The 24898-nt window shown below is 45.1% G+C and overlaps 1 protein-coding gene across 7 annotated transcripts in view; it reads right to left on the reverse strand.

Annotated features, from left to right (window-relative positions):
* Nucleotides 1-21662, reverse strand: part of PRPSAP2 (phosphoribosyl pyrophosphate synthetase associated protein 2) — a 53156-nt gene extending 31494 nt beyond the window's left edge. For 3 of the 7 annotated variants that reach the window (XR_004676390.1, XM_034989718.1, XM_034989715.1), the window contains exons 1-7: nucleotides 21530-21661; nucleotides 16613-16709; nucleotides 16211-16361; nucleotides 14945-14997; nucleotides 12792-12858; nucleotides 9351-9523; nucleotides 7101-7216 (exon numbers count right to left, since the gene is read on the reverse strand). Coding sequence is in view for 6 of the 7 variants with exons in the window: in XM_034989718.1 (XP_034845609.1) it covers nucleotides 7101-7216; nucleotides 9351-9523; nucleotides 12792-12858; nucleotides 14945-14997; nucleotides 16211-16329 (528 nt within the window). In the remaining variant the exon portion in view is untranslated. Of the gene's footprint in view, nucleotides 1-7100; nucleotides 7217-9350; nucleotides 9524-12791; nucleotides 12859-14944; nucleotides 14998-16210; nucleotides 16362-16612; nucleotides 16710-21529 lie in introns of all 7 variants that reach the window. The other 4 variants (XM_034989717.1, XM_034989719.1, XM_034989716.1 and 1 more) reach the window with 3 other exon arrangements.
* Between the last annotated feature and the right edge of the window lie 3236 nt (nucleotides 21663-24898).

Genomic DNA, 24898 nt, shown 5'->3' on the forward strand with positions numbered 1-24898 from the left:
AAAAATGAAACACCACTTTAGATGGGGGAAATTCCTGCCCGCCCCCAAAAAATACACACTAGATGCTCAATCACACTAGAAATCGAGAAAGGAAAGAATTCAAATAACACAGTATTGTTTTGCTCATTCAATTTGCAAAATGAAGAGCAAAGGGAAACAGATACTATCCTATGTACTGTGAGTGGGAGTATACGCTGATACAGCCCTTTCAGAGAACGGCAATTTTCATATCTATTAAAATATTAGATTTTCAGAAAATTGCAATTTTTGCAGTATCTATTAAAGTACTAAAAACAGATACTTTTCAATCAAGCAATTCATTGCACCTCCTAATATTTTTTCAGAAAAACACATAAGTAATCAGAAAGGCAAGTACAAGAATTTTCAATGCAGTTTCACTTACAATAATTTTTTTTTAAAGTAATCTCCACACCCAATATGGGGCTCAAACTCACAACCTGAGATCAAGAGTTGCATGCTCTACCCATTGAGCCAGCCAGGTGCTCCTTATGATAAATTTTTAAAGTAAAGTATTTCACTTAAAAGAGTGAAAAATTATGGGGCGCCTGGGTGGCTCAGTTGGTTAAGTGTCTGCCTTCGGCTCAGGTCATGATCTTGAGGTCCTAGGATCGAGCCCCAGGTGGGAGCCTGCTTCTCCCTCTCGTTCTGCCCCCCCTGCCCCCCACTTGCGTGTTCTCTCAAATAAATAAAATCTTAAAAAAAAAAAGAATGAAAAATTAAAACAACCTAATATCTAATCAAGAAGAAAAAGGTTGGAAAAAACAGTGGCTCATTTAAACTTGTGCTTTAAACATTTAAACACACAGCTATTTAAACTTAAACTGGGGCGCCTGGGTGGCTCAGTCGTTAAGGGTCTGCCTTCGGCTCGGGTCATGATCCCAGGGTCCCGGGATCGAGCCCCGCATCGGGCTCCCTGCTCCACGGGAAGCCTGCTTCTCCCTCTCTCGTTCCCTCTGCTTGTGTTCCCTCTCTCGCTGTGTCCCTCTCTGTCAAATAAATAAAATCTTTAAAATAAATAAATAAATAAATAAAAATAAACTTAAATTAATTAAACTTAAAGAAGATGATTCGGCTTTCCAGTCACACTAGCCACATGCGACAAGCAGCTACCATACTGGACAGCCGCCAGAACATTTTCATGATCACAGAAAGTTCTACTGGACATCACTGATCTAAACTGAAGACGAGTACGTAGCAATCATAACCAAAGCAATAAACCTACATATCTTAGCATGGAAAGACCTCCACATACCAGCACAGCAAAGAAAAGAAGATGCAGAACAAGGCAAACAATATGGCAACTGTTTTTTTAAAAAAGCAGCCACAAATCAGGGGTGCCTGGCTGGCTCAGTGGGTAGAGCATGTGACTCTCGATCTCGGGGTCATAACCTCGAGCCCGACATTGGGGATAGAGCTTACTTAAAAAAAAAAAAACAGCACCCACAAATCAACATCTATAACTATGTAGACAAGGAGGAAAAACAGAAAGGTCTGAGGACACAGGACACAAAGCAAGCTGGTAATAAGGGTTACCCCTGCAGAAAGGCCCAGGACCAGGCTGGGGCCCAGGGAAGCCAGGGCTTTACCACTATTGTCAGAATTACTAAAGACACACATGCACGTGTCCCTACACTTCCACAGTCAATGTGAAGTTTCATTTTTCACTTGTTAGAAGATTACTCTTACTATCGAGTGGAGGGGAAAACACACCACATGTCATGTAAGTCCAGCTTCCAAACTCTAGTAATTGTCCCCCAAACCATTAAGGGAAAACATCATCAGGGCTACCGTGGAACCACAGAGAATCAAACTGCCCTACACCCCGTGCTCCCTTGTTATACACCCCCTACCCTTGTCCTTAGTTTCTCAGTCCCCGCCATATCTCATTTCTGTGATGACAGTGGCTCGATACAAAGACACTAAGAAGAACACAGAGGAAAAAAAAAACAAAAGCAACTCAAGAATAAGAAACAAGATAACTCTAGAAGCTCCTATTTAAAAAATTAATGGGATAGGATCTCTACATACACCATAGAAATATACTTGTAGTCCCCTCTTCATCATTTCCTTAAAAAATCCTGGTGCAGATAGGGGCGCCTGGGTGGCTCTGTTGGTTGAGCGTTCGACTCTTGGTTTTGGGGGGTCATGATCTCATGGGTCATGGGATCGAGCCCCGAGGCAGGCTCCCCGCTCAGCAGGGAGTCAGCTTCTCCCTCTCCCTCTGCCCCTTCCCACCCACCCACCCCCCGCTCCCCGGCTCGTGTGCGCTCTAATAAATAAAGTCTTAAAAAAAAAAATCCTGGTGCAGACCAATGATTTCTAGGATTGTCACTGTAATATTCAGTCATTTTTTAAAAACATGCACTGTATTTAATCAATACCCAGACACACGCACCACAGTGCAACTGTGGGCAGGAGAAACTGCCAAACTCCCAGGAGAGAGCACCAAAACTGCAAGTCAGTGAGCATCCAATTATCTGGACATTCCTTCCAACTCTGGCAGAAAGCACGTAAATTCCAGGGACGACTCAAGAGAAACAGAGTGTAAGCTGTCAAATCAGAAGATGTCAGCATCAATCTTGCAGAATAGAATCACTAAGTGACACGAAGGCACTGTGTCATACTATAATCCACAGTGTTTTCTTCTTTCCTGACAGTCGAAATAACATAAACCTTAATTGATGGCATCTTCGATTCAGGACGATATGGTCTACTAAAACAAGTACACTCTAAAAGGCAAAGTGAACAAAAGTCCTTTCAAACACTGAGCTCCCGTATAATATTTCAGTTTTGATAGCCTGTCTTAATTTATGTTTGTGAATGAAGGACAGAATCTTAAAACTACAACGTTTGGCATTATCCCTATTAGCTTGCCATCAAAAACAAAGAACCATTTTCCTTGTTTGCTGAACCGCGAATGGTGTAAGAGAGAGTTCAACCCTGAGAGTTCAATCCTTTCCAACAATGAAGCCTAAAATGGGATCTTTCAAGTGGAAGGCAGCCTTGTACAGAGGCAGAAGCCCACACCAAGGGGCCATGGCTAGGGCAGCTCAAGGAGCCCGGAGCCTGGCCTCTGGACCAGCACCAGGGGGCCACAGCCCGGACTCAGCAGGCCAATGGGTGCGTCCCACACGTCAACACACAACACGCCTGGTACCTTGAGTGGATACGTCCTAAAAACTCACAAGATGTAAACATCAGTCTATAAAAGTCTACGCTGTCTCCTCCATGTCCTCCAAAACTATAGGTTCCTTCACGTGACTGGTTCTTATCTGGATCATGCTCCCCCACATACCCAAGTCTCATCCTCTCGTGCTTCTCTCTGGCTGGACCCCATTTTCCTGCCCCATCAACACACCTGTTGTTGCTCTCCCATCCTTTCTCTCTCTCTCTCAACTGGGAATCATGCTCAGGTAAATACTACTCTATATTGTTTCCTGAACTTTTTAGAGTTTGTACGTTTCTTGTAACTTTAAAGAAAACAGACCATAGTTTTGTCTTTCAAAAATACTTAAATTCATTTTCACTACTGAGGGCCATGGCTAACTGTTGGAGGATAGACACGTAGGCCAATGGAATGGAACTGAGGGACCAGAAATAAACACAAATGTCTATGGCCAATTTTTTTTTTTTTTTTTTGACAAGGCCATTCATTGGGGAAACAGTCTTTTCAACAAATGGTGCTGGAACCACTAGATATCACATGCTAAAGAACAAAGTTAGACCCCTATCTCACACCATATACAAAAATACTCCAAATGGGTCAACCTAAATATAAGAGCTAAAAGTGTAAGACTCTCAGAAGAAAACACAGAGGTAAATCTTTTTTTTTTTTTTTAAAGACTTTATTTATTTATTTGACAGAGAGAGACACAGCGAGAGAGGGAACACAAGCAGGGGGAGTGGGAGAGGGAGAAGCAGGCTACCCGCAGAGCAGGGAGCCCAATGCGGGACTCAATCCCAGGACCCTGGGATCATGACCTGAGCTGAAGGCAGTCGCTTAACCAACTGAGCCACCCAGGCGCCCTCACAGAGGTAAATCTTAATGACTCTGGATTTGATGATGTTTTCTTAGAGCAAAAGCATGAGTAACAAAAGAAAAAAAAACATAAACTGGACTTCTTCAAAGTTAAAACCTTTTGTGCATCAAAGGACAATATCAAGACAGTGAAAAGACAAACTACAGAATGGTGGGAAATATTTGCAAGTCACATATCTGGTAAGACTAGTATCCAGTATATATATAAAGAACTCCTACAACTCAATAAAAAGATAAACAGCCCAATTAAAAAATGGGCAAAGGATCTGAACAGACATTTTCCATAGAAGATATACAAGAGCACCTGGCTGCCTCTGTTCATAGAGCGTGTGGCTCTTGATCTCGGAGTCGTGAGTTTGAGCCCCACACTGGATGCAGAGATTACTTAAATAAATAAAAATTTTTAAAAAACCACAAAGAAGACATACAAATGGCCAATAAACATATGAAAAGATGCTCAACATCATTAGTCATCAGGAGAATACAAATCAAAACCACAATGGGGTACCACTTTATAACCACTAGAATGGCTATAATCAAAAAAGAAATGTCAGTAAGGATGTGATTGTGAAGAAACTGAAAATCTTATACATTCCTAGTTACAATGTAAGTGCTGTAGCCACCCTGGAAAACTGTTTGGCAGTTCCTCAAAATGTTAAATGCAGAATTACCATATAATCAAGTAATTCCAATCCTAAGTATATATCTAAGAAATGAAAGATATGTCCACCATAAGAGCCTATGTCCACTTAGAAACTTGTACATGAATGTGCATAGCGCAGTATTCACAACAGTCAGAAGATGGAAATGACCCAAAGGTTCATCAACACAGGAATGGATAAATAGTGGTATATACATATAATGGAATAATATTCGGCCATCAAAAGGAATGAGGTCCTGGCACATGCCACCACGTTGATGAACCTCAAAAGCATTACACTAAGTGAACGAAGCCAAACACAAAAGGCTCCGTATCGTATGGATCCCCTGTATATGAACTGTCCAGTGCAGGCAAATCCAGAGTCAGAAAGCACATGAGTGGCTGCCAGGGAATTGAGGGAGGCAGGAATGGGGAATGATTACTTAACGAGTACAGGATGTTCTTCTGGAGTGACGACAAAGCTCTGCACAGAGGTGACAGTTGTACAACAATGCGTGACTACATGCCACCAAACTGTTTGTCTTAAACTGGTTAATTTTTATGATACGTGGATTTCACCTCAATGAAAAAAAAAACAAAACAAAACTGAATATGCCTGCTTATCTGGTCTCCCTAAGGAAAGCTACAGGTTACAAAAGGGGACATCTATATGAAACCAATACTGGGCACCTGGGTGGCTCAGTTGGTTAAGCGACTGCCTTCGGCTCGGGTCATGATCCTGGAGTCCCGGGATCGAGTCCCGCGTCGGGCTCCCTGCTCGGCAGGGAGTCTGCTTCTCCCTCTGACCCTCCTCCCTCTCATGCTCTCTGTCTCTCATTCTCTCTCTCTCAAATAAATAAATAAAATCTTAAAAAAAAAAAAGTGAGAATACTTTATATGAAACCAATACTAACAAATGGCCAGAATCCAGGATAAAATCCAGAATGCCTGTAGCTCAGAAAGAAGCACACACAAAATCAGTGAAGAACAAACAAAAGTGCATTAAGGGCCTTTTCACAGAACAGGAAATATATGGAGAGATGCTCAACTTCTTATGTCATCAGAGATCTATCCATTGAAGTGACACCAAGACACCACACCATAGCCATTCAACTGGCAAAAATCGTAAATTCTGGTAATGTAAGTATTGAAACAAGATGGATCCACAGACTACCTTGTTGCCCTGATGCTGGGAATGTAAGTTGGCATAACTGCTTTGGGAAAAATTAAACACACACGCCATGCCACCTCGCAACGCTCCACTAGGTATATGGCAGCAATAAACGTCTGCTGACGCACCACGGGACACACAGACAAGAGCGCTCACGGGAGCTCTACCACAACAGCAAAAACCTTACGGATAAACTGTGATAGAGCTGCACGGTATCTCTCGGTAGTCAAATGGATGCACTGTGACACACGACATAGAGGAAGCTTACTAATGTCACATCAAGTGAAAAATTCCCCCCAAAATAACACGATTTGATTCATTTTTTATAAAGTTAAAAAAATATGTATTTTATGTTTTTGTCTTTGAATAGTATCTCTATGTGGATGTATGTATGAGATAAGACCATATACAAAGAAATTAAGAGAAGGACAAAACGAGATTCAGGACAGTGGCTCCCTCAGGTGGGAGGAAGCGGGGGGGATGTGACGGAAAAGGACCAGGGAGTGGATGTCAGTTATGATGCATCCAGTTTTCTTGCTGGGTGGTGGGATCACGGATGCTGACCACTACAGATGGGTGGACAGAGAGAGAGGCAGAGCAATGGATACGCAAATGAGGGCCAGGTCCACGCATGGACCAAGGGTGAGAGTTATGTGTCATGATCACAACTAGACCAATTCTAGGTACCTAAGGCCCCAAAGAAAACACAGAAATTTTAAGAGCTTAGCAAAAGAAATAAATTATAGATTAAGAATTTTAAAATACACTGAATTACATTTATTAAAGTAAATAGTATTTTATTATTTTTTTAAGATTTTATTTATTTGAGAGAGAGAGAACAGAGGGAGAGCGAGAAGGAGAAGCAGACTCCCTGCTGAGCAGGAAGCCCGACAGGGGACTCGATCCCAGGACCCTGAGATCATGACCTGAGCCGAAGGCAGACACTTAACTGACTGAGCCACCCAGGCACCCCTACTTTATTATTTTATTATTATTTTTTAAGTCGGTTCCATGCGAGGCTCCGTGGAGCCCAATACAGCGCTGGAACTCATGATCCTGAGATGAAGAGTCAGATGTTTCTCCAACTGAGCCACCCAGGCACCCCAGGAAATAGTACTTTAAGCAGAATACACCAAGTTTTAATCCTTTACAGACGGCCCAAGGAAATGGAAATGTATCTTTTCAACCTTAAACAGAATGTTAAAATGCTGAAGTTTGAGCTAGCTTACCTCTTCTTGAATATACTGCAGTAAGAAGGGAGAAGCTCTTAAATTATCAACAGGAATATTGAAGAAGCCCTGAATTTCCTTCTGGTGTAAATCCATAGTAATGAGATGAGTTAGACCTTTGGAAACAAAGCAGACACCAACACATGAATAGTTAAATAACCAGTCACAGGGTATGAACTAAGCATATATAAAATATGATACAATATATAATAGCTATTAAAAAATTGCTCTCTCATCAAAAAGACTCAGTATCTTTATTTCTCAGATTTTTTAGTTCAATGAGACTGTGAGAGAACAGAAAATACCTATAGTGGTCTCTGCCCCCTGGTTCCTGACACAGGGCTCCTAGAACCCTTGTGAATTCCTAAGTGATAAGAGCACTAAGAGCACCTTTTATTCTGATGAGGTGACTCCCGGTGGGCTCTTGGAGGGGGAGACCAAGAAAGACCAAGGCGTAATTAGAAGTTTGGAATTTTCAGCCCTCACCTCCCATTCTCCAGAGAGGGGAGAGGGGCTGGAAATGGAGTTAATATTGATTGAGGAAGCAGAGGCTTCGGGGAGCTGCGAGGTTGGAGGTGAACAGGTGGAGATGCTGGGAGACTGGTGCATGGTGAGAGGTCACAGGCTCCGCAGCCCTCCCCACATCCTGTACCCCCTTATCTCTTCCATCTGGATGTTTGCTTGTATTCTTTATCATATGCTTTTACGATAAAGTGGCAACCAGTAGGTGAACAGTTCTCCTGAGTTCTGTGAGCTGCTCTGGCAAATTAATCGAATCCGAGGAGTGGGTCCTGGGAACCTCTGATTTACAGCAGATTGGTAGACACACAGGTGACAACTCGGTCTTGCAGTTGGCATGGGGGAGGGGCTGTCTCGTGGGACTGAGCCCTTAACCTGTGGGATCTGACACTATCTCCAGAATTTAGTTAAACTACAGGATACCTAGCTGGTATTCTCATGGAAAATTGCTAAGTGTAGGGAAAACCCCCTACACACTTGGTGACCAGAAGTGTCAGAAGTGACATCTTTGTGTGAGTAGAAGAGACACTTGGGAGATGAATGGGCTTTTCCCTACTCAAAAGCGGGAGACTGAGTGATTTTCTTACACCAAGATACATGATTTTCACATCAATTTATAGTCTTAAAATAGCAAATATAATAGTAATGAAGAAATGTCTCTCATAACTGGAAAAGTTTTAAAAAAGCAAAACCTGCCCAAAAGAGCAGGAAAGTCAACCTGGTGGCCCAGCCAGGATGAAGGCCAGGAGAGAAGAAGAGCAGAATCTTTCTGGAAGGTTCGGTGAGCTAGCCTGCTCCCTTCAGCCAGCTTTTAAAACTCTGAAGACTTTTCAACAGGTTACATACTGTTGAGGTTGCTGGGGTTCGGCTTCCATCAAATTTGGGTGTGTGGGTTTTCTTTCTTTTTTTTTTTGCCTGCTTTGGAACGCTACAGTAGAAACTTCACTCCACAGTAAGTGTCTGTGTTCAAATGCAGTGATATGGGGGCTGTCTTGTCCTTTCCTCTCTGTGCCAGTGCTCTGGGATACGTGGACTCTAGAGTCCCATACACATACACACACACACACACACACACACAGTAACGCTTCTGAAGGTTATAGAAACAAGGGGGAGACACTTAGGATGTGACCTGAAAATATACAACACAAAATAACACATATGGTTTGCAAAATATGCCAATCCATCCTGGACGAGACTAAAAGTTGTTGCCATGTTAGAGTGCTTGGTTCCAAAAATGTCTTTTTCCCCTTCAAAAAAGACTTCAATGCAATTTTAACTTGTCATTTCAAGGTCTTTGTTTAAAAAATAAGTTGTTCTCCTTAACTTTGTGTTTTAGGGAGTTGGGAACAGGAGAGAATTCTCTGCACTGCTTTCTCATTATAAATTAGCTGTCTTTAAAAATGGTCCTTTTTCAGGGCACCTGGGCGGCTCAGTCGTTAAGCGTCTGCCTTCGGCTCAGGTCATGATCCCAGGGTCTTGGGATCGAGCCCCGCATCGGGCTCCCTGCTCAGCCAGGAGCCTGATTCTCCCTCTCCCGCCCGCCCTGCTTGTGTTCCCTCTCTAGTTGTCTCTCTCTCTGTGTAAAATAAATAAATAAAATCTTTAAAAAAAAAAAAAAAAAAGGTCCTTTTCTGCTTAGCGTTCTAATTTAGTTAAGACAAGGGGTTACAATGTTTAAGGTAAAAATCAAATGCCCAGGCCCAATAAATGTCAAGTATCTGCTGTTCTCACCAGCTTTGCACATCATCGAAGCCAGCAATTTAGAAACAATGGAGCCTCTTTTTCTCATCTTGCACTGTTTGCTGTAAGGAAAGTAGGGTATCACGCCGATAATGCTTTTGGCACAAGAGGTCTTACATGCGTACACCATGATCAGGAGCTCCATGATGGTGGTGTTCACGTCCCTGCATCCCAAGAACGTAAGACACGTGATTAATATCTCCCTGTCCCCACAAAGTGGCAGCAGGGTGCTCCTCGCGCCCCTACCGGGACCTAAGGCTCGAGACACAGAAAAGGCATGAACATTCCCTCACGCCGATGACCCTAGTTCCTTTTTCCCTGAAAGAAGAACCCAGTCAGAAGGGAGAGGTTCTACGGGCTCCCACCGCCATGTGCAGCCGCACCCCACACGTCGGCCTGTCCTCCGCCATCAGAGACAGACATTCCACACCAAAGTTACTCTGCAATTAGCCCTCCCGATGATGCCCTAACCAGCCCCCGCCCCCCCCACTCCCACCCCCAGGCTACTGGAAGATAGGGCTCCAACCATTCTCCCTCTCTTGTGTCCGCCATCAGCTTGGTACCCTCCCCTGGCTTGTACCCATCGGCTTAGAAGCATTGTTCTTCCATTAGAAACGACTGGTGGCCACTCTTCCCACTGCCCTATTTCTTTGCTCCCCTGTGTGTACGTCTCAAGAGAGCTGTCTACGCTCACCATCTCGCTCTCTCCCAAACACGTGCCAATCCAGGTCATCCATGACCTCCATGCGCCTAGATCCAAGGACAATTCTCCTGCTCCTCTCACCTGAGCTGCGGGCAGCAGCTCCCACGGCTGCGCACCCTGCTTGACCCACTGGCTCCTAGAACTTCCTCGCTGTTCTCCTGTTCCGCCCTACTTGGCTTCTTTGGCTGGTTCCCCTCCTCCCCACCTTTCTGCCCAACACTCATTCATGTGCGCCCCCTTTGGCCTCCCCTTAGCCCTTGGGCTTCTCATCTAGTTTCACAGCTTTCTAGAAGCTGGAGGAGACTCCAGGCCACAGCCCCAGGCCAAGCTTCTCTTCTCAACTCCTGTCCAGCAACATTTTTAGCGTCCTAAAGTGAAAGATAAGATGTATCTGACAACATCAAATCTCATAAAGACCCCGATGGCCAGGCTCTCCGGCAACCTGGCAAGACTAAGAATCCCTGAGTTCACACAAGGTCACGGTTCAGGACAATGCAAAATGAGACATGCAGACAGTTTTAGCTATGGGAATAAGAAACCAACAAGAGGCGGGGCAGAATGATAAGTGTTGAAATAAACCAAAAAGAGGGCGCCTGGGTGGCTCAGTTGGTTGAGCGACTGCCTTCGGCTCAGGTCATGATCCCAGGGTCCTGGGATCGAGTCCCACATCGGGCTCCCTGCTCTGCAGGGAGCCTGCTTCTCCCTCTCCCACTCCCCCTGCTTGTGTTCCCTCTCTCGCTGTGTCTCTCTCTGTCAAATAAATAAATAAAATCTTTAAAAAAAAAAAGAAAGAAACCAAAAAGAAAGAAAAGGGACAGGGGCGCCTGGGTGGCTCAGTCGGTTAAGCGTCTGCCTTCGGCTCAGGTCATGATCCCAGGGTCCTGGGATCGAGCCCCACACTGGGCTCCTGGCTCAGTGAGGAGCCTTCTTCTCCCTTTGCTGAGGTTCCCTTGTTTCATTTCCTCTGTGCCACTTAGCATCCTCGGCAGAGGATGCTCCTGGGCTAGGAGCCTCTCTCTCTCTCCCTGCCTCTGCCTCTGCCTCTCTCCCTACTCATGCTTTCTCTCTCTCTCTCTCTCTCTGTGTCTCAAATGAATAAATAAAAAAACCTTTAAAAAAACAAAAAACAGGCCGCCTGGGTGGCTCAGTTGGTTAAGCGACTGCTTTCGGCTCAAGTCATGATCCTGGAGTCCCTGGATCGAGTCCCGCATCGGGCTGCTCGGCAGGGAGTCTGCTTCTCCCTCTGACCCTCCCCGCTCTCATGTGCTCTCTCTCATTCTCTCTCTCTCAAATAAATAAATAAAATCTTTAAAAAAATAAAAAATAAAATAAAAAACCAAAAAACAAAAAGAAAGAAAAGGGATGGAAGGACCTGGAAACAGGCAGGATGATATGAGCCACGCTGCTGAAGCCCTCAATCCCAAGTCCAATTTGGCCTTCAAGGCCCACTTATCCCCTTGTGTAAGGCAAGCGACTTCTGTGCATTTATCCAAATGGATTCACATGTGTCTGTAAGGAGATAAAAGTACCACAGACACTCAGGAGCCAGAAGCAACGTAAATTGTAAGTCGTTCTGTGCTCTGCACTTTCCCCACCCCAGTGCCGGAAGGTAGAGGGCAGGTGTGGGCACAGGGGAGCTCCCCACTAGCACCCCGGCCCTTCAGCTGGCGGGGGAAAGAGGACAGCGGTGGCAGGGGCCGCAAGAACTCGGTGCCTCCTAGCCCAGGAGCATCCTCTGCCGAGGATGCTAAGTGGCACAGAGGAAATGAAACAAGGGAACCTCAGCAAAGGCCAGCCACCCCCTCCCTCTGTCAAGTCACACATGCTCCTGGGAAGGCTTGGGATGCAACGACAGGTCCCCTTCAACTCATCTTTCCTAAAGAGCCAGGTGGCTACGAGATTTCATCTCCATGAACCAAAGACCAGGACAGATGTTCAAAATGTAAGTGAAAGTATCTGTGTTCCATGTCTAAATTCTCCTGAAACGTGGCTCTTCTTCCCCCTCCTTGGTATTTGTTATACGTATAAACACAGATCTGACATGCAGCAAAATTTAGAATCTCTAAGCCAAAAAATGATGCCCTGTACAAACTAACTTCCAGACATTAATAAAAACCAAGTGAAGCACTTTCATATACAGAGGCATGTGGGGACATCTGTGGACAGCGTGGTCCTTGATCGAACATGACACCTCACTGCACTGACTCCTCACCAAGCTCACACGGCTGCAGCCTTGACAATTTCCAGAACACACGTTTGTCAAACGTCACACCACACAGGAATACATATTCCTTCAATACATTATTCTTTTATCTTCTCTGCTCATTTAATCTACACAACAAAATAAGAACTGGTGATCATTTTTTAAATTGCCTGCAGTCAAAGCTTTAAGAACCCCAAGTAAGTAAACATCTCTCCTCCCGCCTTTTTTGGGGAACTAGCACAGCTTCCCTCTGAGTTTTATCAAATTCTGGCTATTGAGAGGCAATGTAATGGGTTCTATTCTCATTAAGAACCTCTACTCCAAGACTTGGTTACTTCCACCCTTCAAGAACACGAAAGAACACGTAAAAGTCCACAGTTATGTCAGAAAAATTAGTAAAATAAGACATACCAATTTTCAAATGCTCATAACTCTTCCTGTCCAGTTAGCTCTTATTATTCTAAACACTCGTGCCCAGAAAGAAAAACCCAGAGAGCGACACTGCGTCTGTTGGATAAGGACTCACTTTGAGACAGTTTGGATGATGAAAACATCCTTTCCCCTCACGGATTCTTGAATCTGTACTCTTGTTTCTGGCAGGAAAAGGAAAAAAAAGGCGGGGGAGGGATGAAAAAGACATATAATTTATGTTTTCTAAAATACACAAAAAATCTGTTTCATCCCCAATGTTATAAAATATGGAAACTGGAACTGTTAAAGAAACTCATGAGGTTTTAGGTGCTGTAAAGGATAATGAACACACTGGCATTAATCACACTTTTTATTTTTTTTAGAGAGGGGGAGAGAGGGAGGGGGGGACAGAGGGACAGGGAGAGAGAGGATCTCAAGCGCGCTCCACGTCCAGCACAGAGCCTGACATAGGGCTCGATCTCATGACCCTGACATCATGACCTGAGCCAAAATCAAGAGTCAGACACTCAAACGGATGAACCAGCCAGGCACCCCTAACCACACTTTTTAACATGTCAGGTTACGTTACATGCTTCAAAAAGAATTCCGTTTCTGACTTGGAACAAGTAAACCTACCCTTCTTACTTCTCTCATATAGGGAGTGAGTGCTGTACCACGCTGAGCACATACTCATTCATAAAGCCAGCACAATTAAGAACTTATTAGGCAGGACGCCTGGGTGGCTCAGTCAAGTGGTTAAGTGTCCGCCTTCGGCTCAGGTCAGGATCCCAGGGAGCCTGCTTTTCCCTCTGCCTGCCACTCCTCCTGCTTGTGCTCTCATGTGCGCGCTCTCTCTCTCTCTCTCTGACAAATAAAAAAATAAAATCTTTTTTAAAAAAAATAACTTATTAGGCAATGTTATAATAATGCTGTGAGAGTAAACATAAATAAGGTCCAACATCCCTACTCTCAAAAAATGTGTGATCAGCCACAATTAGACAAATGCAGAATGGGACATTTTTCAAAGTCAATGTCATGCGAAGAAAGAACTGTTCTAGATTAGGAGAAACTAAAGAGATAAAAAAAACATATTGCTTGAGCCAAGAATCCTGGTTTGAAAAAACAAAAAACAAAAACCCAGCTATAAAAGGCTCTCCAGAACAACTAGGGAAATTTGAATACAGACTAGATATTAGATAATTAGAAAACAGTCGTTAATTTCTTTAAGTGTGACAATAGTGTACTCATGCAGGAGAACGTGGTTATTCTTGAGAAGCGTGGTCAAGCATTCAGGGCTTGATGCCTGCTACTTACTTTCAAAAGGTTCCACACATACATATCTATATTGCAAAATCACACCTATTGAATCCAAGTAGCAGACATACATATGGATATTCACTGCACTATTCTCTCAACTTTTTTACAGGTCTGAACATTTTCATTCAAAATGTTGGAAAAAACAGAATACGTGTTTACCAAGGAATGCGGTACCAAGGAAAGAAAATGAGCTTTAGAGTCAGGGAGATCTGGGTTTGAATCCTGACTCTGCTACTCTGGGGACTTCGTACCTATTATCACCCCTGAGCGCAGTTCTTCAGTATCTAACAGCGAGAAATCCACAAATGTCAGTTCTTGCCTTCCTTCCCAATAGACACCAAGTATTTTCTCTGCCTTCATTCATGAACGCGAAGGATGAACCAACCTCCTCGTGGGCCTTCTGCTACCAGTTCTCCCTTACCCTCTCTTCCAGACTACACAAAGGATATCATGCAATCCCCTTTAGTGGCAGATTAAATCATTTGCAGTTTAGAAAGGTCCGAGCTCAGCACGGGGTCTGTTTGAGATTCTCCCTCTCCCTCTTCCCTTCCCACTTGTGCACTCTCTCTCTCTAAAATAAATAAATCTTAAAAAAAAAAAAAAAAGGAATAACAACCAATTAATACTGTGGCCACATGGGGTTTTCTCGTTCTGCCCAAGGGGACATAAACTCAGACAACTGCTGAATTTCCATTCAGTGGACCAGTTGCATGCATCTCTGCGGTTTTTACTGGATGAGGTCTGAGAGCTGGAGTTCAAGCCCCACACACTCTATATCCACTTGGTATCAGTAAGAGCTAAAGCACCACTCTCACCACCTTGCCCACCCGACTTCGTGCGGAACTAACCGGCCACTGGGTCCAACTGTTTCAAGAGTGGAGGATGAGGGACTGAGCCAGCATGCCACATTCCACAAAAAGATCAATGTAACACACGTCCAAGATAGCTCACCTCTGTTAGGTTCCTGGTAAACCTGCACTTTGCCCATCTCCACCCCCAGCCGCCTAGAGAAGAGAAAGGGGGGGGGGGAGTTGAAAAGATAATACAGACATAATCCATCCAACATCTTTACAATTTGAGGATGCTTCAGAAATTCATAAAAAGAAGATAAAGCAAAATAAAATAGAGGCACTCTTATTATAAAATTGAAAGTGGATATGCTACTGTTCTGTCACTCCGTTACCTAACCCCCCACGGCCACCTCACGCCGACCCCAAGAAGGCCTCCGGAGTCCTGCTCAGCCTGCCTCACCGACCATTTCCCTGTGCCCTCTGTCCTCCAGCTGTGCCCCTGATCTATACCAACACCTCCTGCTACACACCTCAGGGCCTTTGCACCTTCTGTCCCCTCTGCCTGGAGGGTTTCTCAAGTCACATACCATCCCCTAGGTTTAAAAGGCACCCAAGCCCCCAAGCTAAAGCAGAACAAACTGCCCAAACTGTTTCTTTCACACTGTTTTCTTCACACTATCACCCCCAGAAATTTTGTTTTGTTGACTTCCTTCTTGCCTGGCTCCACAACTAAATATAAAAAGGAAGGATCCTGACTGGTTTGTTCACCGTTAATCCCCAACATCTAGGATCAAGGCCTAGTACCCACCCAGGAGGGTGTTCAATCTTTATCGTTTCTTTTTAATGTATATTTTGTTAGTTAACATACAGTGCAATATTGGTTTCTGGCAAAATTTTATTTAATAAATAACTAAGACTATACTGGACTGTAATCTAGATAAACTATTTTCATAGAGAATACACTCCACTGTTCTTTATAGTCAAGTAATTCTATACACAGGTGGCACCGAACACAATCCCCGGCACTCATGAGGACTCAATAAATGTCTGTTTAGCAAACATGTAGGGGGTTACGACAGTCTGACAAAAAGGTTAGCCCTTGGGGCGCCTGGGTGGCTCAGTCAGTTGGGCGGCTGCGTTCAGCTCAGGTCATGATCCCAGGGTCCTGGGATCAAGCCCTGCATTGGGCTCCCTGCTCACAGGAAGCCTGCTTCTCCCTCTGCCTGCCACTTCCCCTGCTTGTGCTCTCTCTCTGTCAAATAAATAAATAAAATATTTAACAAAAAGGTTAGCCCTTAATATATAGATGAACGCAGATTAACTACAAAATATCTGCTCTCGAGTTGAACAATCAGTGCTCTTGCAATCATCAAATTTAAAACATCACATAATGAATATGGATCTTAATGGTACGATTATAACTCACTCGGCAATCTTCTTTGAGAGCTCCATACACGATGAATTAGAATTTGCTGAAAACAACACCAGACCTCCTTTGGTTATGTTCATCTTGGTTTCTAATTCAGGTGGCGCCACACAAAACATCAAAACCTTCTTGGTTTTCCAATTCTCAGAGCCTAGGAGGATTAAAAATATATTAACAACTGCCAGAGAATATTAAATTCACCTGAATGAACTTTTATTTTTTTTAAATAGCAAATGACTTAAGCTGAAGGAGATTAGTGTTCGCCATCATGGAGTCTCTTATGTTACATCTATGTATGGACAAATAAAAAGTTCGTTTGGATTTTAGGGTTCCGAATTTATGGAAATATGTTATATGATTTAGTTAGTTTTCATGACCACTGGGAATAAATGATAAACTTACAAGAAAGGTGGAGCTGAAGAGCTCAGTGTTTTACTGTTTTGCTGCTTAAAGTCAATTATGGACAACCTCCTTTTATTCTCTGACAACAAAAGTCCTCCTGGATTAACACACAGAAAAATGGCAGAGCCATTAGCAAGGACACGGACTGATGGACCCTTAAATAATGAATAAATAACCCACCTATGACCATTATATTTTCCTATAATAACTATTGACCCCAAAGCCCTCCCCTGGTCTGTCAGCTGCCTAATGCCCTGAGCCACATCTAAGGCGGACCTTGCCACCTGCATTTTCCTGAACTGCAAGAAAAGGCCGACCAGAAAATAACCCTGAGGGGGAGTGAGCAGACCACCCAACTGAAAGGCAGCAGGGCATAGACAGAAAAGCCCCCGGCCTCAAAGTCATCAGAGGTGAGGTGGTCATCCCACATTCACGTGCCCTCCCACCTTCCCTTCTCTGGGCTGTGTCCTTATCACCCAAGGAAGGTGCAGGACTTAGGTGCCCCAGCAACAATCTCGAAGGCCACGGGGGCATGGGGGCACGTTCCCAGCAAGCACACTGTGCTTCCTCAGTTGCAGCTTTACTTGGGATGGCACCAGGGAAGGCCGGTGGAGATTACGAAAAGAGATGAAGCTGAGCGGCTCTTTTTTGCTGTTCTTCCATTTTAATTATAAGAGTAACACACAAACGCATTCTCCTTGGAAAAATCGGAACCAGGACCGTTTAAGCTAAAGTCACCAGGCCCCTTCCCACCCACCCTCCCAGAATGGACAGTTCTTATTAGTTTGATACGGACACCATCAGACCTTTACGCATTCACTCGTGGCCCTCCCCTCATAAAAAGATAGGACAAAAATACATTTCTAACATTAAAAAAATCATCGTACAAATGTATCTATCATCCTTTTTGTTAAACGATATATTCTGACAACCCAGGGTTACAAAATATATGCCCATCTGGTCCTTTTTAACTGCTGCAAATACTCCATGGTACTTGAGTTGCCTCATTTAGGGGGTCAGCATCCTAAACAGGCCTCCTAGTGCATGTGTGCATCTCTCTGCAGTAACTGCAAGAGAACCACTGGGGCCTGGGGATGGTGCAATTTACAGGTACGGCAGCACCAGCAGGCTAGGAAAGCCCGCTTCCCCACAGAGTGCCTCTTAAGGGAAATGTGGAGCAGGGCCATGAAATTTACCTACAGCCTGTGAATTACAAACAGAAACGCAGGCACAAATGGCCAAAGCCCTAAGGAGACCAAGGAGGACTGGTGGTGCCTACCATGGAAGGTGGCTTGGGAGCAGGGATTAGCCAACTACAGTCCACGGGCCAAACCAGGTCCCTCCTAATGCTATTGCTGTACATAAAACTGTATTGGAACACAGCCACGCTCACCGCCTACAAACTGTCTATGGCTACAATGATAGAGTTGAGTGCCGGCCATAAAGCCGAAAAAGAGCTGATCATCTGATCCTCTACAGAAAGTCGGCTGACCCCTGCTTTATGGCATAGTGTGGGGCAGAATGGCTGGTATATATGAAAGAACATTTGCAACACTCGAAGTTGTAAGAGATCTTAAGTATCTTCCGACACTGTCTCTCAACCAATATATGTGTGTTCAGGAACACAGGGTACACGTCTGGAAGAGGAAACTCGTTTTCCTGTAGTTGTAAGTATAGGCTTTGGAGTCAAACTCATGTGTGCATCTTGTCTCCTACTTAGTTCCCTGCGAGGCCCTGCATAAATTAATCTCTCTTAGCCTCAGTTCCCTCATCCATACAATACATGAATATGGCCCCTACAGGGTCACTGTAAAATTAATTTCTGTACAGCACTTAACAAAGTGTCCCACACAGAGGATCTGCTTGGTAAATGGAAGCTACATAGGAATCAACTGTTAATATTTTGGTTTTCTCCTGAACAAGTACAGTAATACACATAGGGTGGCCCTCTTTTTATATCCCACAAACTTCAAAGAAGAAGATTGCTAAAGTACCACACAGTGTTCTTGAGAGGGCTTGGAACACTCAGAAGGAAAGCATCTGAGGGCAGAAAGAGCTCTTAGAGGTCAATCGGCCCATCTACAGGACTCCAAGAAACCACTCCGGGCGCTTGAAGAGCTCCAGAGACTGATGACCACATCCTGAGGGCCCATCCATTCCAAACTCTTTTTAGAACATGTTAAACTTCCTTTCCCTGCAGTCGCCACCCCTGGTCCTTGTCCTTCCCTTGATAATTTACAGCAAACATCAAATTCCTTCACTGCAGGGCAGTGCTCCATCTATCTCTAGATGGCTCTCTTAGCTCTGTGTATTCTCTTCTCCAAGCTACTTCCTGGAGCCTTTCCTCACTGGTCATAGTTTAAATGCCCTTCACCACTGACTGTGGCCTCTTAAGTCCCCGTCTTCAGGTACCAGGTTTCTGTAACTGAAACCTAACCTGAGACTACACTCAGAGATGGCACCGGAAGGGGAGTCCATGTGGAAATGGTTATCGATACAGTCATGTTCTGTGACCATTCATTCTACAAGATGTTCAAACCTAAGGGCTGTTGCTAGCTTTGGTTCTCCTTTTCCCTACTGGAAATGGAAGTTGTGCTCTTTACCAAGCTTCAAGAAAAGTGAGTTTTAAAAGATTATCCTCAGAAACATAATCACCAGGATGGGGCTGGCAGGAGGCTCATTAGCACAAAGCTTCAGTGTGAAATGGAACCCACAAACTACAGTTGCTTTTGCATTTATCCTAAATTTACTCTAGAATGTAAATGTGTGAGAATTATTTATACCACGTATGAAAACACACCCTTTTCAGAGACTCTCGGCCCCTCTCAAAAAGCAAATCCTACTCCTCTTTGAATGAGATTTGACAACCTATTGGGTCTCATGAAGGAATCCACACTGAAAGACCACTTGCTTTGGCTGTTGCCAGCAGTCATTTCAAAAGCACTTCTCCATATTTTGGATGAGGAAGGCTCGCATTACAGCGTGATGCTTTCCCTCCAAAGAGCCCACTGTACAAACACCTCCTGTCTAAAGATGCTGGAGTAGGAGGGTGAAGTCTTGGGTCTGTCTTCCACAGTCCCTAGCTACCAGTCCTTGGGTAGGTCCCTTGGCCAGGCCTGTGCCTCTCCCTTCCTGACAAGAGAAATAGATGCTTAGTAAAATCAGCTTCCTCCACCAGAATTTAAGGTCCAGGACAGCAGAGATTTTTTTCTCACCATTATGTCCTCTGCTGTACGACCAGAGCACATCGAAGAAGCTCAATGATATTTGTCAAACAACAAACATTTGTTGAGTAAAGTCTGACCTGGTTGAGGTGCAATGATTAACAAATGGAACTAGAAGGCATCATAAAGTGCAAAGAATGATTATTTTTATTAGTGATGTCCCTCACTCAAAAAAAAAAAAAAATGCTTTTTATATCAGTGCTGAAGAGAATTAGTAGGGCAAAAGCCTAAGCTGAATTAATCCTCTATGCTTCTGTGATCCCAGGCACGTTGCCCATCTCTCCATCAGCACGTTTTCTTACAGCAAACATCATTTTCTGAGTGCTTTGAATTCTTATGACAACTCAATAAAGCAGGCACCAGATGAGGACCCATTTTACACATGGGGAAATGAGGCTTTGAGATGAAGAAATGGGCTCAAGCCTGCATGGCCTCCAAGCAGCAGACATTAGCTCAGTTTCAGTCTGACTTGGGAGCACTGACAGTTGTATGCACAGCTTGTCTCTTCACAGCACAGAAAATGACTGGACTCCCCTGCTGAATTTGGCATTACAGCGAGCAGGATCGGACAAACATCCAGATTTTGAAAAATGTCTACAGCAAACATGCTTGTTTAGGAAACAACTGATATCAAGTGTTAAAGAAAGAGCACAACACAGAACTTTGATTCAGTATTTCCCCTTTTGGGGATTTATACCAAGGGGAAGAAAGAAAAAAGCCCTATATGCTCAGTGATGGTCACTGCAAGATTTTTTTAAGAGCAACACTGGACATGTGGAAAGGATCCATAATGGGGTAATTAAGTAAAATTCTGAATATATATTCAACACAATAAAAACGGTAAATCTCCGGGACTATGCAGAAGTCCTTCGGTTAAGTAAGAGCAGAATTTCATTTCCTCTAATCAAAACTGGGTGATAATGGTACAGACCAGGTCAGGATAGGAATACGGACAGGAGTAAGGGTATGACTTAGTGGAGTTCAATAGTGTGACTGAATTATTTTTATTTGCGCATTTAAATCTTTTCAACATTAGAAATCACACTTCCTCATGCCCCAAATCCCCATTCCGCACTTCCTTATTCTTTGTAAAAGCTAAAACAACCTAAACTGCGCCAGTACCAAAATAAAGGGGGGGAAATCCTTACCATCCATGTAATACACTGGGGGAAAACATTTTATAGTGAAATAAGACCTAAACATGACATCAAGGTCCTCCCTCCTGGGTGAGTTCTGGGCGGAATAAGAAAAAAATTAAAATAAAAAATTAAAAGCCGGCTACAGGGTAACAAATGTCTGCGACGAGCAAGGCCAGTCAACTCAACATCACGGGCCGTGTCAGATTAGGGGCCGGAGACGGCTGGGCTGGAGGCTTGTTTTCTGAGCCGCCCGGCCGCAGGTCCCCTAATTAGGGCTCGACTCCCAACGGCGCCTGGAGCGGGGTAACCCCGGGGCCCGCGCGCCGGGCCCGAGCCCTGCGGACTCCGGACGGGAAGGGAGGGAGGGAGGAAGGGGGCGGCTGCGGGCGCGAGGCCGGGGTCGCCCCGCTGCACCCCCCCAGCCGCCGCCCCGGGACCGCGCGACCCGTCGGCGAGCCGGCGCCGCGGGGCTCCCCGCCCCTTGCACCTGCGCCCCGCAGCGCCGGAGCCCGCCGGTCCGCGCCGCCACTCGTCGCTGGCTCCCGCCCGCCTACCTGGCCCCGACCCCAGCCCCGGCCCCGCCGCAGCCTCGGCTGCCGAAGGAAGAAAGCGCCGGCTCTCCAGACGGCTTCTCTAGGAGCAAAATGGCGACTCCATGCGCAAGAACGGCGTCCGCGGCGACTGCGAGGCCTGTGGGCGGGGCAGGGGGCGGGGCCGGGAGCCGCGATTGCGGAGGCACCTGGCTTGGGGCCGTGGGCGTGGCCCACCCGAGCGGAGCAGCGAGGCCGAAGAGCCGGGCTAGAGGGGTGGGGCCAGGCCGGCGCGAGGGGCGGAGGTGGGCGGGGCTGAGCCTCACTGGGCCCCCGGGACGTGGCTATCCCCCAGGTGGCTGTGAATGAGAGCGAGCGTGTGGAATCACAGATGTCTGGGTTCGAGTCTTTACTGGCCTGTAACCTTGGGCAAAGTCACTTCACCCCTCCGAGCCTCGATTTCCTCATCTGAAAAATGGAAAGATAGTAGCATCCATGTCATGGGGTTGTGAGGATTAAATGAGATGGCACCTGCAGAGCTTTTTAGCTCAGTTTCTGGCAAGTAGTAAATGCTCCGTTGTTATTGTAATTATTTCCTTTCTTCTTTTGTTATAAAGGAATTGGTGCTTTTGGTATCCGTTTCCTGAATTCCTTATAATTTAAGTGTGTTTAGCCTTTATTTTATATATATAACATAATAATAGCGACCATGTATGTAGCATTTATCATGTGTCAGACCAAGTCCTCTTAAGTGCTTAACATATATTAACCGTAATTTATTTAATCCTCACAAGAGAATGAGGTAGGCATTTTAACAGCTCTGGGAACTGAAACACCGACGCTGAATGACTTGACAAATGACTAAGTGGACAAGAATTGCAATCCAGGATGCCCGGCACCAAACTCTGCACTAAGCTGACCCGTATACCGCACTGCATCTCCAACTCTGCTTTGGATTTTTCACAAGCATCAGGCACGAAATCATTCATCAAAAGTTGGGCAGCTAGGGCGCCTGGGTGGCTCAGTTGGTTAAGCGACTGCCTTCGGCTCAGGTCATGATCCTGGAGTCCCGGGATTGAGTCCCGCATCGGGCTCCCTGCTCGGCAGGGAGTCTGCTTCTCCCTCTGACCCTCCTCCCTCTCATGCTCTCTGTCTCTCATTCTCTCTGTCTCAAATAAATAAAATCTTAAAAAAAAAAAAAAGAAAGAAAGAAAGAAAAAGTTGGGCAGCTAGCTAGAAGCAGCCAACCTCTTATTTTACAATTGCAGAATACAAGCATCTCAATTTATGAGTTATAAATTGGGTGATACTTCATGAAATGGAGTCATTTAAGACATCTCCTTTGCCTGACAACTGTACAGGGACATACTTCTGCAAAGAGCGAGGCCCATGAGCCCACTGATACATCCGCGGCACAAAACTGAATCCTCTCCAAACGGAACTCTGCTGGGTTTTCTTCACTTCTTCTGCACTGTGATCTAACCCTCGTCCAACCCCACCTGCCTGCCTTGGCCAGCAGCGTGGGATCCACCCTTCACGCCACCTGTTGCCCTATGAATGGATCTGACCAATCAGGACAGCTCATCTCTCTCTCTGCTTGCTGATTGGCTCCAAGGATAGGCCGCTGAGCCAACGGGAGCCCGGGAGACACAATCTCCAGCCTCCTGGGGGGACTGAGGCTAGAGGCTTCCTCTCTTGCTATCTGTCAGGATACCTGGAGGGGAACCGACAGAAGAAATGCTCAGAGAAGAAGAAAGGGGGAGGGATATAGACGAGCCCCGTTGAGTTTGGCTGAATCTGAAGTCAGGAGTTCCCTGGACTTTTCAATGATGCGAGCCAATAAATTTCTCGCCCTCTACCCTCTTAAGTCATTGCGGACTGGGTTTCAATCATTCATTCGCAGGGGCCTGCGGGTTCTCGCCCAGCTTACTTGTTGTTCTTTCTCACCAGCCTGGTCCTCTATCTATGAACTACAGGGCCTTTGCACGTGCTATTCCTGCCTCCCGGAATGCTCTTCCTCCTGCAGTCCTTTCCTCCATCCACTCCTACTGAAACTGCATCTCAGCTCAGCTGTCATCTTCAAGCCTTCCCTAAACACCCCCCATCTACTTCATGTACTTTTTCTTCATTAAGCTTATCATGATTGCTAATTATTGCTAATTGTTTTTACTTGGATGATTATTTCATAAATATCTCCACCCCAGGTCCCGTAGACTGTAAGTCCCGTTTGGGCAGGCCCTTTGTCTCTTTTGCTGACCACTATTTCCCAGTACTCAAAACAGTGTCTGGCACAAATATGGTACTCAAGAAATGTCTGTAAAATGGGTGACCTCAGATTTACTCCCCTGGTGGAAAGGAGGTGGGCAATAGCACAGAATTATATGATACTCGCACCACACAGAGAGAACGTTCTGGAAATTATACAGATCGGCTCTCCTGAGCCAGTATGGCTTGCTCCGATATAGCACTGCTTTCAGGATTCCAGTGAAATGGTTAGTTTCTCATCAGTTTCCCCTCATTGCAGGCACTTATCTTCTGGTTTCCTTTGCTCTTTTATATCAAATACCACTTGTCCATCCGCCTTCCGTTTTCCAAAGATTCTTTTGAAATCCCTGGGGCCGATGTCTTATCTCCCATTATCATTATCCTTGGGGTTTAGGCCATGGGGGGAAGCTGTGGTGGACATCCTGCCCCGATGACCCAGCAGTGACCGCAGCCCCAGTCACCACCTGACAGCAATGGTAGGAGAGACCCCAAGTGAGAATCACCCAGCTGAGCCCAGTCAAACCACAGAATATTGAGAGATAATAATACATTTTTGGATTAGGTCACTGAGGTTGGAGATGTCTTGCTACACAGCAATGGGTAATTAGCAAGAAAGGAGCAGAACCAGAATTTAAAGACTGTGGTCAGTTTCACTTGAATGCAGTTTTGGGTTAGTCTATTGCTAAGCTTGAGAATCCCTTGCACACTTGGAGGTTTACAAGTCTTTATATATTATGGAAGTGATCAGCCTGCCTGCATCACTTCATTGACCACATTCAAGGGTCAAACTTTTGCACATAAAATATGAATCAAGACACCAAGCCTAAGACATTCCCCTCCAACCTTTTCTTTTTAAAGGAAGAGAATCTTTGCTATAGTTTTTTAGAAGTTTGTCAGAAGGGTGGTAGAGCAGAAAACACAGACTTCTCCTTCAAATAAATGTTAAAATGAAAATTCAGGGACTTGACTGTCAGTCACTAGGACCAGAGTCTGCATCCTGCCTCCTCACTGCAGAAATGACCTCAGACAGAGCAGTGAGGGCACTGTCCTGAGCTTCAGTTTCCTCACCTGAAAAATGGGTACTCAGATTAGCAGCTATATGGGGATTCAGGGTAGGGAATGACCTTT

The sequence above is a fragment of the Mirounga leonina genome, unplaced genomic scaffold (genome assembly GCF_011800145.1).
Source record: "Mirounga leonina isolate KUSES-001 unplaced genomic scaffold, KU_Mleo_1.0 Mir_488, whole genome shotgun sequence".
Classification (NCBI taxonomy): domain Eukaryota; kingdom Metazoa; phylum Chordata; class Mammalia; order Carnivora; family Phocidae; genus Mirounga; species Mirounga leonina.